General features: G+C 54.8%; 1 protein-coding gene across 1 annotated transcript in view; it reads right to left on the bottom strand.

Moving 5' to 3' along the window:
• Nucleotides 1-4717: 4717 nt before the first annotated feature.
• Nucleotides 4718-13337, bottom strand: part of PI4KA (phosphatidylinositol 4-kinase alpha) — a 96098-nt gene continuing 87478 nt past the window's right edge. The window contains exons 43-55 of the mRNA XM_081113583.1: nucleotides 13029-13149; nucleotides 12204-12333; nucleotides 11718-11788; nucleotides 10456-10528; nucleotides 10305-10375; nucleotides 9043-9152; nucleotides 8563-8667; nucleotides 8348-8473; nucleotides 7986-8106; nucleotides 7438-7597; nucleotides 6644-6733; nucleotides 6115-6198; nucleotides 4718-5169 (exon numbers count right to left, since the gene is read on the bottom strand). Coding sequence (XP_080969709.1) covers nucleotides 5118-5169; nucleotides 6115-6198; nucleotides 6644-6733; nucleotides 7438-7597; nucleotides 7986-8106; nucleotides 8348-8473; nucleotides 8563-8667; nucleotides 9043-9152; nucleotides 10305-10375; nucleotides 10456-10528; nucleotides 11718-11788; nucleotides 12204-12333; nucleotides 13029-13149 — 1314 coding nt within the window. The 3' untranslated portion in view covers nucleotides 4718-5117. The remainder of the gene's footprint in view (nucleotides 5170-6114; nucleotides 6199-6643; nucleotides 6734-7437; nucleotides 7598-7985; nucleotides 8107-8347; nucleotides 8474-8562; nucleotides 8668-9042; nucleotides 9153-10304; nucleotides 10376-10455; nucleotides 10529-11717; nucleotides 11789-12203; nucleotides 12334-13028; nucleotides 13150-13337) is intronic.

A 13337-nucleotide genomic window follows, 5' to 3' on the forward strand; every position in this document is an offset into this window, starting at 1 on the left:
TCGGCCGTGGTCATCTCACCTGTCTCCCGTGTGGTTTTTGGGTGTCGGGGGGAGCCCTGGGGGAGACCCCGGGGGTGGATCCTGAGCTCCTTGGGGCCCGGCGCCGGCTCCAGCACCCCGTCCTCTGGGCGCGGGGCCTTCCAGGTGGACCTTGGGGCTGGAGAGGCCGTTCCGGCGCCCGCGGCACCGGGGGGTCCCCGGACCAGGGCCTCCAGCTTGGGCAGGGCGCCCCCTATCGGCGCTCGCTCCCAGGGCCTCCGGGCGCCCCGCGGGAAGACCCTTTTCCAACAGCGCGGGCTGCTGCGTGGGGCCCGCAGGAAGTTGGTCTGTATCTTCTTACCCCCCTCGTCCCCCCAGTGAGCGAGCCTGGGGCGGCGGCGGACCCGGGAGGGAGCTGGCAGGTTGGTCTCTGTGGACTTCTGTTTCCTTGACCGGCGGCGGCGGGTGGTCGCATCCCCGTGCGGGGGGTGGTTATTCGCATCCCCAGCTTTGGGGGGGTTATTCGCATCCCCGGCTGCGGGGCCGGGGGTGGGGGTGAGGGGGGTGGGGGGTGGTGGTGGTGATTGGCATCCCCGGCTGCTGGGGGTTGGTTATTCTCATCCCCGGCTTGGGGGGTGGTTGGTCGCATCCCTCTCCGGGCGGGTTCTCTGAGAGGCAGCGCAGCCGGGCGGTCCTCCCTGGGGTCCGCTTCTGTGTCCGTGTTCGCCACTTCGCTCTTTTTGTTCAGGAAATGACGACCCTTCGTTTCATCTTGTCTGATAAAACACTGCTCTGATTTTATTTATGGTTTTTCTCTGGTAGTGAAATTGTTCCTTGTATCTCCTTGTACGGACACACAAGTGTTTTTGCTATGGCCTTTAAACAATTGCTTTCTTGTTGATTTGGACTCCCTAGTTTTTTGGGGTTTTTTTTTTTTGCTTAAATTTGTTTATGACATTCCTGTGTATCAAATTTTCAAATTTTTAAAAATATATTTTATTGATTTTTTACAGAGAGGAAGGGAGAGAGATAGAGAGCTAGAAACATCGATGAGAGAGAAACATCGATCAGCTGCCTCCTGCACATCTCCTATTGGGGATGTGCCCGCAACCCAGGTACATGCCCTTGACCGGAATCGAACCTCGGACCTTTCAGTCCGCAGGCCGACGCTCTAGCCACTGAGCCAAACCGGTTTTGGCCAAATTTTCAAATTTTATCAAATTTAAGAATTGTGCAGGGTGTCCTAAAAAAAATCCATTCTTTCCTGTAAGTCATAAAGACATTCTTTTTTTTTTGTTTTGTTTTTTGTTTTTTTAATATATTTTATTGATTCTTTACAGAGAGGAAGGGAGAGAGACAGTTAGAAACATCGATGAGAGAGAAACATCGATCAGCTGCCTCCTGCACATCTCCCACTGGGGACGTGCCCGCAACCCAGATACATGCCCTTGACCGGAATCGAACCCGGGACCCTTCAGTCCGCAAGCCGACGCTCTATCCACTGAGCCAGACCGGTCTCGGCAAGACATTCTCATACTTGAAATATTTTAGTTGTTGTGAATATTTTGTTTTCCCCTATTCATACATCGGGACTCACTAGGGTTTATGTTGTGAGGATCTTTTGCATTTTCTCATACACATTTTTGACTGAGCTTGTCAGTCTGGGATTTTGATTATACTGAATTTGCGGATAATTATGTCTTCCAATCCTCTAACACAATGTTGCTCCTTTAAAAAAAAAATTCCCTCAGCAAAGTTTGTATTTTTTAATGTAGAGATCTTGTACATTTTTTCATTTACCCCCCCCCCCCACACACACACACACCGGTATTTGATATTTCTTGGATGCTATTAAAAAACGGTATAGATTTTTAAAAGTTCATCTTTCAACTGTTCATTGCTAGCATACAGAAATATAACTGACTTTTTAAAAATATTTTTATTGATTTCAGAGAGGAAGGAAGAGGGAGAGAGAGAGAAGTATCAGTGATGAGAGAATCATTGATCAGCTGCCTCCTGCATGCCCCCTACTGAGGATGGAGCCCCCAACTCAGGCATGTGCCCTTGACTGGGAATCGAACCTGGGACTCTGCAGTGTGCAGGCCAACGGTCTATCCACTGAGGCAAACCAGCTGGGGCACAACTGACTTTTGTATATTCACTGTGATATTGCTGAACTTCCTTATCATTCTTTGGTCTTTTCTGTACATTCCTTGGGATTCTATAGGCAATTTTATTGTCTGAAGCCAATACAATTCTCTTTTCCAATCTTAACTACTGCTGGCATTAATGCCCAGCACTCCGCACAATGCAGACTGGAAGTGGTGACAAGTACCGTTGTCTTGCTCCTGAAGGGGGAACGCCTTTAGTTTTTCATTATTCCGTAAGTATTTCATCCAGATGTTAGCTGTTTTTTAGACGACCATTGCCAGATTGAGAAGGTTCCTCCTATGTTTATTGGAGTTTTTATTATGAATGGATATTGAATTTTGTCCAGGATTTTTTTTTGCACATACTGAAATAATCATATGGTGTGCCTTCTTTAGTTTGTTCATGTGAATTAAACTGATTACTTAAAAAAAATGTTTTATTGATTTTTTACAGAGAGGAAGGGAGAAGGATAGAGAGTTAGAAACATCAATCAGCTGCCTTCTGCACACCCCTACTGGGGATGTGCCCGCAACCACGGCACATGCCCTTGACTGGAATCAAACCTGGGACCCTTTGGTCCGAAGGGCGATGCTCTATCCACTGAGCCAAACCAGCTAGGGCAAACTGATTACTTCTTGAATGCTAAGCTAAACTGGCATTACTGGGATAAGGCCCATTTGTTATGATGGTCCTTTTTATACATTGTGTTCAATTTGGTTAAAGATTTCGGCATCATCTATGTCCACGAAAGGGATGCTGCTCTATAATTTTATTTTCTTGGAGTGTTCTTGTCTTGTTTTCGTATCAGGGCTATGGTACCTTCATAAAAAGTGAATTAGGACGTGTTCTATTTTCTGAGAGTATGCAACATTGACATTATTCCTTAGATGTTTAGACCGGTGATTTTCAACCTTTTTCATCTCATGGGACACATAAACTAATTACTAAAATTCTGTGACACACCAAAAAATAATGTTGTATTTGCTGATACAACAAAAAATAGGTGTAATTTTTATTGCAAAGGTTGTCTCTTTTTGCAAAGGTTTTAAAAATATATTTTTATTCATTTCAGAGATAGAAACATCGATGAGAGAGAATCATTGATTGGCTGCCTCCTGCACACCCCCCATGAGGGATCAAGCTCGAAATCCGGGCATATACCCTTGACCGGAATCAAACCTGGCACCCTTCAGTCTGCAGGCTGATGCTCTATCCACTGAGCCAAACCGGTTAGGGCTCATGTGGCTTCTCCGTGCTTCTGTTTCCCACTGTATATTTGACCCCCTTTACTACCCCTCCTTTTCCCTAATTACCATACTGTTGTCTGTGTCTATGAGTTTTTGTTTTGTTCATTTGTTGCTTTTAGTTTTTTTAAAAATATGTATTTTATTGATTTTTTACAGAGAGGAAGGGAGAGGGACAGAGAGTTAGAAACATTGATGAGAGAAACATCGATTAGCTGCCTCCTGCACACCTCCTACTGGGGATGTGCCTGCAACCAGGGTACATGCCCTTGACCAGAATCGAACCTGGGACCTTTCAGTCTGCAGGCCCACACAGTTAGGGTTCTGGCTTTCAGTTTTATATCACACATATAAGTGAAATCCTATGGTTCTTTTGTCTGACTTATTTAATGTAATTTTAAAAATATATATATTTTTATTGATTTCAGAGAGGAAGGGAGAGGGAGAGAAACATCAATGGTGAGAGAGAATCATCAATTGGCTGCCTCCTGCACATATTGGGGATTGAGCCCACAACCCAGGCATGTTCCCTGACCAAGAATTGAACCAGCGAACTCTTGGTTCATGGGTCGACACTCAACCACTGAGCCACGCAGGTCAGCTATTTAATGCAGTATTTTAAAAAGTTTTTTTTAACTTACATATTGGCTGCTTTTTTGTATTTTTTCACCAACTCTGGAATCCCACTAGAAGTTGACTGGAGCTTCTCATTCAACTTTCCTTTTCTTTCAGCTTCATATTTTGTAATTTCCTTGTTTCATTGATTAGTTTGCTCTTCACCTATATCTTATCTGCTATTAAACCAATCGTTCGCATTTTTAATTTTAGTGACTTATTTCTAGATGTTTTGTGTCTTGTTTTTTTTTTTGTTTCGGGTCTTACCTGCTTGAACTAATTAGAGGGTCACAGTGAGTGGGAGTAGATGGCTGCTGCTAGGAGCTCGTGGCACAAAGGAGCAGTTGAACTTGAACATGAACAACAGGGAAGCAGGAAGAGACGAGAGCGAAGCAGGACACTGAGGGATGCCTGCACTGAGGAGCGAACTTGGACGGGACAGCCAGTGGCGGCCACAGGAGCCCCGAGTGGAGAGGCTTTGGAGCTGGAGAGCCGTTAGGGAAAACGAGGTCCCTCTTGTACACCTGCCTGCACGTGGTGAGTCACCTCTGGGTGGCAGCCCAGCTGGGAGGGGCCCTGGAAGGCCTGTGGGTGCAGGCTCCACAGCTGGCTGGCCCTGACTCACCTCGTTTCTGAGGAAACACTGTCCCACTCTCTGCCCTGCACACCCAGGAATCACTGTTCAGCTGAATGTGCCCTTGGGACCAAACAATGAACCTGATCATCAATTCAAACAGCACTTCTGTTGGTTTTTATTTTCTTCACATTGGTTAAATAGTGAGTTGAATATAATTTTTTAATACACAAGAAAATACTTCATGTACCTATGAAATAAGACAGGTAGGGAATGTGTTCAGTGCAAACAAAGTATCACCCGTGCAGAGACAGTGCCCTCGGTGATTGTCGTTTTGGTCTCACACCACGTGGGCCACGCCAGGGGAAGGAGCGGTGGCCAGGCTCTGCAGGGTGTACTTTCGTTCTATAAAAAGAACTCCATTGGATGGAATGGCAGGGCTGCTGGCCGCTCACTGTCACGTGGCGGGTGGGGCAGCGGAGGGCTCACGGGGCTCCATGATTGCGAATGGCTGGGGGAGGGGGGGCCCAGCAGCTGGTGCTCCAGCAGCACCGTCAGTAGGGGATGTCGTTCTGGTAGTACTGGATCATGTCGTAGGTCCGGCTCCTGAAGGCCGAGAGTTAAAGGAGGCTGTAAGGAGCCCTTGCCAGTCTGGTGCCCTGAGCCCTCCATGTCGTTTCGCCCTAGAGTTCCACCTACTCTCCTCCCTGGATGTACAATGTAAAACTGCAGCCTCTCTGGCTTCCTGCCAGCCCCTCCTGTGCCTGGGACATCCCTTCCCCACCCGTAGCCATGGCTGTGTGAGCCACGCTGTGCCCCCACCTCTCGCTCAATGGGCCCAAAATGTGGGCTCAAGTGGGCAGCCCTGCTCCTGTGCCGGGTGCCCCTCTAGACCTTTCCTGGTATGTGGCACCCAAATGAGTGATGCTGTGCTTGGCCACCTACCTCATTTTACCAGCAAAACAAACATCAGAAGCATTTCCTTGTATTGCCTTCCAAAACTCTCAGCTGACTGATGTCATTCCCCATCCCACCTCGAGCTACTTCCCGTTTCTCTGTTCCGTCAGCAGGACCACATGGCGCTGCTCCTGTGCTGTCTCAGCCCAGCCAGCGCCCACCTGACCCTTTCTGTTCGTGTTAGGACCCATTGGGCACCAGTTCTCAGGTTCCAGCAGTCTCTGCACCTCCTGGGCTCTGCCCAGAACCCTAACCCACCTCCTCACAGCTCCACCGTTTTATCACGGAATGCCTGTGGCCCGTCCCCACCCTCCTCCTCCTGGGCCTGCACACCTCCCGTGAGGCCCTTTTCAAGTGTGGCTCCCTTGGCCTCACAGGCTCGGCCTCAGGTGGGCATGGTTTCTGGCCTTCAGGCCCTGCGGGGTGTTCCTCTCAGTACATCCCAGCCCCCCTCCACCAGCACCCCGTAACCCTGAGAGCTCACTTCAGGGTGTTCGGGACAGTCCGAGCTTCCTTGTCACCTGGCCCAGGCACAGTCCCAACAGGTGCCCGGAGAGCACCGAGGAGTGGGTGGGGCAGGAGGGGAGGACTCGCCTGTTACTGAGGAAGCAGCTCTGAATGATCTTCATGATGAAATTCGCGGCCTCTCGCTCAGTCATGTTGGGGCTGAACCTGTGCCTGGCAGAGAGGGGCTGTGTCAGGGCTGCTGGTGCCAGAGTCCACCCTCCAGGCTGCCCTCCCCACAGGATGTGCTCTTGCCCAAGGACTAACCTGAGCACTTCCAGGGTCAGGCCCGAGGGATGGTCCCTCCTGGGGAGTTGAGGGCCAGGCCTGGACTAAGGTGGGGACACTGTTCCCAGCACCTCCTGGGCCAAGGGGCCCCGCGGCTGAGGGACCAGCACAGGCCACGCCCCTGCAGGGATGGCACTGCACCCTGATGAAGGGGCTTCTGGGGGCGCCCTTGGCTGTGGCTGGTAATGGTGCCTCACCCCGGAACCCTGTCTGCTCTGGGGTTCCAAGGAGAGCACTCAGCTCGATGAGAATCAAATTTACACCCTCTCAAGAGGGTCCCACCTGGGGGGAAAGTGCTCCCCCAAATGGCCTGTGTCCGCTCAGGACCTACTTCAAGAGCTTGATTGTCTGACCACGAAAGCAGGGCAGGCCCGTGTCCAACATGAGGGTGACCAGAGAGACGACTGCATCCATGTAGGGCCTGGGGAGAAGCAGGGAGGGAGGTGGACAGAGGCCGGTGAGTGGGGTGGCCCTGCTCAGTCCTGTGGCCCGGCCATCTCCCCCCATCTCTCTGCCGCCTCTCACGTCTCTCCAGGGGGGCCCTGCAGCCTCTGGCAGGCTCACAGCCCCCAGCAGACTGAGCAGCTGTGCTCTGGTTCCCGCCCGAGACCCCAGCGTGGTTTCTGGGCCCCGCGGCGGCAGTGCAGCTGCAGCACAGGGTGCCTGACCCTCCTCTAAGGGGGTGCGCACGAGGGGGTGTGACGGCTCTGACAGACTCTGGGTTGGAGGCCAAGTGTCAGCACGCACGGCTGTGGGGCCTTGGCCACATGACACTGAAACCAGGACGGTGCGGCTCAGCATGCAGCCTGGGTGGCAGGTGCTCGGGCCTGGGCGAGTGGGGTGCCGAGTGGGGTGCCTTCTAGGCACTGACAAGGGAAGTCCAGCCCAGGAGGCTGTAGGACGTGGCTGGACTGACACCCGGGGCAGAAGACACTGGCACAGGTGGGCAGAGAGAGGCGACGGGAAAGCAAGGCCCTGGGCTACCAGGTGGCCTCCAGCGCCTCCCTCTTTCTCTTTGAACCTCAGTCCCTCCATCCACAAAGGGACCTTTTCGGGTCTGGCCGCACTGCATGAGTGGCACCCGGGACCGGTGCCAGGCTGTCCACACTCCTCCCCAGGGCTCACCGCACGGCCAGGTAGCCTCGGACACACATCTCCATGAACCACTTGAAAGGCGTGGCCTCCATCTTGCCTCCCATGATCATCACCATCTCATCTGTCAGCTTGATGTCCGGTTCCCAGCCAAGGTTGCCGCCTGGCGAGCTTTCAAACATGAAGCCAAAGTCTGCAAAACCCCAAGAAGCCATTTGTGATGGGATCAGATGCCAGGGGCCGGGAGCCACCCACTGCCCATTCCCCAGGAGCGGCCACAGGTCATGTTTACTTAGGGGCGAGGGGAGCACAGGCAGAGAGGAGTGAGCAGAGGCGGGAGCCAGGCCACAGCAGAGAGGCCAGCGCCTAGGGGGATGAGTTTGGCTCTGGTTTCCAACCCCAGAGTTCCCCACGCCCCATGGCCCCAGTTTCTACTCTCACCCCCAGTGCCCAACAGTTCAACTCTCAAAACTGGACTTGAACCCTGACCCTGACCCTCCCCAGCTGGGGGCTCCAGCGCGCCGGCACCTCCCGTGCTCCAGGGGTGAAGGGAGAGGGAGGGAGGTGGGGGTCCGGCTGACCGATGTGGATGATGTGGCCCTTCTTGTCCAGCATGATGTTGCCGTTGTGCCTGTCCTTGATCTGCAGCAGGAACAGCAGGAGGCTGTAGGCGGCCATGCTGCGGATGAAGTTGTACCGCGCCTGTGTGAGAGAGCCTGTGTTAACCTCGGTGCATGCCCATCCCATGCCCATGAATTAGCTTTCTCCTGGGGAGTCCATTTCAAGGGTTTCTTAAATACCAAGGAAGATTGCTGGGTGCCCTGGTTTTACCCCCAAATGTAGGAGGACTCAGACAAGCAGGGACAGGGGGAAGCAGGGTCACCCTGAGGGGCAGGGTGGAGAGCACACACAAGCCCAGTCCGGGAGCTGTCCTGCTGGTCACCTGCTGGAAGGCCAAGGTGGACTCGTCCCCATACTGGCGTGTGAAGTAGTCATACATGCCGAAGTCCGTCTGGCGGCCCAGCTGGTCCCGAGAGGTGCAGTCAGGGATGCACTCGATCACCCCACACTAGGGAGGAAGGCCAGGTGCCAGGCTGTGAGCTGACTGCTCTTGCCGAAGGCCTACAGGCAGCTGCCTGGGCTCCTGCGGGAACTTACCCCGGGGGCAGTGGCCACTACTCGGTAGGGGAAGACAAAGAGGTCCAGGCCGACCAGTTGGAAGATGTTCTTGAAGAGGTCGATGATCTGCAGGGCCAGCATGTCCTGGGAACCAAGGAGACACAGGGTAGAGGGCCAGCCTTCTCCAGCTCACATGACTCTTGGGGCCCCTGCCCAGTGAGAGAGGGATGAAGGCTGCGGGGAGCAGGAAAGTGAAGGGCCTGGCCTCACTGACCACCAGGCCCTGGGCTGAGCCACACTGCCTGGTGGGGGGTGAAAGTAAGAGGCACCCAACCTCAGGGAAACTGCCTTTGGGCAGCTGGTGGGTGCAGAGCAGGAGGTTCCCTGGAAGGGCCCCAGTTGGGAGAAGGCCCTGGTTTGCTCTGCAGCATCTGAACCCAACAGAAGCAGACTTGTGTTTGTGCGCGTGAGGTCCGACTGTGAGGCACCTCCCAAGCCTGACCGGGGCCTGGCCCCTACCTGTCGGCAGTCATCTCCCACTTTGAAGATGGCCGCCTGCCAGGAGATCTTCTGGCCATCAGCCTCCTGTGTGCCGCCCTGGTCCTCGGCGTCTGAGCAGCACCGCAGACCTACGTGTGGTGGGTGAACAGGCTGCCTGTTAGCCGAGGGCAGCGAGAGGCCCTCTGAAGGTGCCAGTGCACACCCTGCTCACGTGCCCCAAGGAGCCTGGGAACCGTGGGATTGTTACTGCAAAACCCTGGGGCGGGGGGGTGGGAGTGGGGGAGCTCGCGTCAGTGAGAGCCCAGCAAAGTCTGGGGGCAGCTGGGGGAGTCATCGGGCCTGGGGACTTTTCCTAGAAACGTTTACACTTAAATGGAACTGAAGACAGAGCTGCTTTTCATTAGAAGTGATGCTGCAGGTGTGCCTAGGGTCAGTGGTGGGCACGCGAGATGGGGGCAGGGGAGTGTCTGTACCCTGGGGTGCCTGGGAGGACTTGGTGGCCAGGATTCAGGTAAGGCCAAGGAACCCACATTTTTGCACTGGCTGGGGCCACACCCCCTGTACTGGGTTGACTATCATCCCCTCCAAATTCATGCCCACCAGAAACCACAGAATGTGACTTATTTGGAAAAAGAGTCTTTGCACATGTAAACGAGTGAGCGAGGCCACACAGATGAGCACGGGCCCTTTATCAGAAGAGGGGAATTTGGACACGGCACACGGAGAAAGCCAGGTGAGGGCAGAGGCAGCGGTTGGAGGGATGCAGCTACAAGTCTGGTCACCTGCATGGCAGCCTGAGCAGATGAGTACACCTCCCAAAGCCTTGGCCACTTTGTCTCTAGAAGAGATCCCTTGGGCTGACTTTGGAGCCAACCTTTAGGGGTCTCTGTCAATGCCCATGAGCTCTGTGCCATCCCCAAATAAGAGGCCACACTATGAATGGGTGGACGGCCATTCTCTCTCATGGGCGCTGGTAACAAACTAAACATGCTGAAGAAGTGGCATTAGCTCGGCTGGTGTGGCTCAGTGTTTGACTATCGACCATGCACCAAGAGGTCACCAGTTCAACTCCCTGTCAGGGCACAAGTCTGGGCTATGGGCTCAATCCCCAGTAGGGGGTGTGCAGGAGTAGTTGATTGGTTTCTATCTCTCTCTCTCTCTTCCTCTTCCCTCCTCTTAGGGGCGGCAATAAAAATTTATTAACAAAAAATATTTTTAAAGAAAGTGGCATTAGCAAGGGGAGATACTTAGATCCCAGAACACAGAAATTCCCCACTGACCTTCTTTTTCAAGTTCACTAACTCCACATCGTTTCACCTTAAATTTAGCCAGGTACGGAGCTTTGGCAGCGCTGAAAGGCAACAGAAAGAAGTGCAGTGACACAGCCGACGGGAAGCCCAGGCAGGCGAGGCTGAGGGAGGCGGCCTTCACCTCTGCATGGGTGTCCCCGACTTGTAGTCGATGTCCAGCACGATGGCCTCAGGGTTGCTGGGCAGGTAGCAGCCTGCAGGGCGAGAGGACAAGTCACCGGGCGTCCAAGTGTGACAACAGCAAGCACACAGCCCACTGCCACACGGAGCCCTCGTGCAGAGTCGCCCTGCAGACGGGCGGGCGCCCAGGGCCTCTAGTCCTCCTCTGTGCGCTGATATGCGTATTCCATGGCCACGAAAGGCCTGTCCTCTGGCTCTGTGATCTCTCCGTCCTTCCTGATATCTAACAAAGGAGCCACCCCGTTCCGGGAGACGCTTCTCCAAGAGGACGCACTGAGCCCTCAGCCTGTCTTCTCCCTGTGCCGGGCCACATGGCACGTTGGTTAAATATTAAGCTGCCAGGCAGGAATGCGTGCTGCCCCGTGCTGGCGCGGGGCCCGCTCTCAGAGGACCCACATAGGAGCTTTCTGCCCTGCCATGCTCTCCTCAGTTCTTGGACTCAGCCCACTAACGGTAGCTCCCCACTCAGCACACATGTCAGGTAGGAGGACAGGAGAAATGTTCTTGGCCAGGAACTGGCAGTTGCCCTGGGGGAGTGCTCCCCGAGCCCCTGGGCGATGGGGGAGCTCCGGGAGGTGGGCTTCAAGGAGGGGCCCTGGAACAGGAAAGACTGGGTCTCCTGGGAGCACAGTGAGGCCTTGCTGTGGGCTGCAGATGGGCTGTCTGTCCTACCAGGGGAAAGGGGGCAAACCAGGACCACAAGGCCCTGTCCCTCCTCTCACCCTTCTTTATCTGCCAGCTCTAGCCTCTCTCACAGATGCGATCTCGACTCCTCTGCTCTAGAGCCCACTGGCTCCCCAGGGCCTCCAGGAGGAGCCCCACCAGGGAGCAGCTTCCCACCAGGGCACATGGGCACCCTCATGCTGACAGATCTCACACACCTCTGATGCCCCCATTCCCAACCCCATTCCTTCTGTGTGGCCTGCACTGCTTCTGTTATACTGGAGTTCAGGAACATTCTAGAATAGCTGCTGAGGACAGTGAAAAACCACAGGCAGCGAGGAAAAGAAAACACTCACTGAGAAGCAGCTCCCAGCTTGGCAGGGGCAGACTCTGGAAGGGGCACTCAGGGCGCCCAGGGCCCAGGCTGGAGGCCAGCCCCAGTGCTGGTCTCATGCCCCCTCGGCCCCGCCCGCACCCCTCGGGGAGGGCAGTGCCCCGATCCCTGCAGGAGGAGGCCCATCTCCTCAGCCTCCTGCTCACCAGGCTGTACTTTCACTTCAGACAGAGCCGCCAGACAAGCCTTCTTCCTCTCGTCTCCTTTAGGGTAGGGCCTGTGAAGGAGGCAGAAAGGCTGTGTCTTCTGTGGGAACTGGCCTGTAGGACTTCGGGGGTCCCAGGGCCCCCCCCCGTCCGGCCACCCTCTCAGTTTGTCGCTTCCTCGCTCTAGCTCCTTCTGGGCTCAGTTCCTCCAGGAGCACAGAGTTCCTGCCCCGCATTCCTCACGAGGGGAGTCATTTAACAGTGGGCGCACCAAGGAGTCTGGCTTTCCTAACTGGGCTCCTCTGAACTAGGAGAGAGCAGAGTGGCCTCGACTGTGGGACAGTATCTGGAATGAAACTAGATGTTTTCTGAAGCTCGCCTGGCTGTGCCTGTTGCTCTACTATCGAGAGAGGAGAGACTGCCACCCACCTGTTGACTCACACCACCCAGGCCATCCCCAGGAGCGGGAGGCAGGAGTGTGCTTACTTGATGATGGCCGACACGTTGGTGATCTTGTTAAAGAAGTCGAATTCCCGCTGGTAGAAGTCCTTGGCTGGGCCCGACAAGGAGCCTGTGATCTCCTCCACCAACTGCTCCAGGAGGTCACCGATGTCGGCTGACAGAGAAAGTGAGAGGGTGAGTCTGCAGCTGAGCCATAGAAACGCCCTGAGGAACCTGTACGCTTGCTGGACGCACAGTCTGGACATTTCCCGGCATCTAGATCTGCCGTCATCAGAGTGAGATCTGCGGGCACCTGGGGGTCCCCGATAAGCTCGCAGTGAACCCCACAGTCAGCATCACACCCGAGGCGTGTGTTGACTCCTGTGAGGCTGTGCACAGGCAGTGGGGCCAAGGGTGCGGGTGCTCACTGGCGCCTCCTGGTGCTGCTCTCATGGCTCTGCTCCCACTAACCCCACGTAAACCAAAGTTCTTGAACCCAGTCAGTTTTAAGGATGTGAGGACGACTAAAGTCTCTTTGAGAACCGCTGCCCTGGTTCTCACACGGGGTCACTGGGTCAAGCACAGGGGCCACTGCTTGGGAGAAGCAGCTCAGCCGGAGCAGGAGGGTCTCACCAGTGCCTGGGGGCGGGGGGGGGGGGCGGGGGCAGGGCCATGGGGCAGGCAGGGGATCTGCGGGGTGGGCTAGCAAAGGCTTCATGATGGGTGGGGACCTGCTCCCACTGTGTGTTAAAGGTGTGGTGTTTCAGCCAAAGGATGGGAAGTAGAGGGGCTACAGGCTGGGGCAGCTGCAGGGGGTGGGGTTTAAAGACGGGGGGGGGGGTACCTAAGGGAAGATGACAGAAGACTCACGGTCTTTCTGGTGCCCCTCTTCATCTAGATAGATGTTCGTCTTCATGTTCCAGATGAACTGGTGCGCCAGAAGCTGGGATTTGGAGGCTGCCCACAGAATATACTCTCGCACGTAGCCCATCTGCAGGACAGCAAGGTCACGTGAACCCAGGCTTGGAGCCTCTCTCCAGGAGAGACTGTTACCCAGAGCAGGAGCAGACTCCATGGTTTCCAGCAGTGAGAAAGCTCAGCTCTTGGGTCTGCAGTTGAGCATAGCCCACTGGCCAGGTCAAGTTCTGGCTGGCTGGCCAGTGGTCAGGATGGGGCCCC

The sequence above is a fragment of the Myotis nattereri genome (genome assembly GCF_964212035.1).
Source record: "Myotis nattereri genome assembly, chromosome: 19".
NCBI lineage: Eukaryota > Metazoa > Chordata > Mammalia > Chiroptera > Vespertilionidae > Myotis > Myotis nattereri.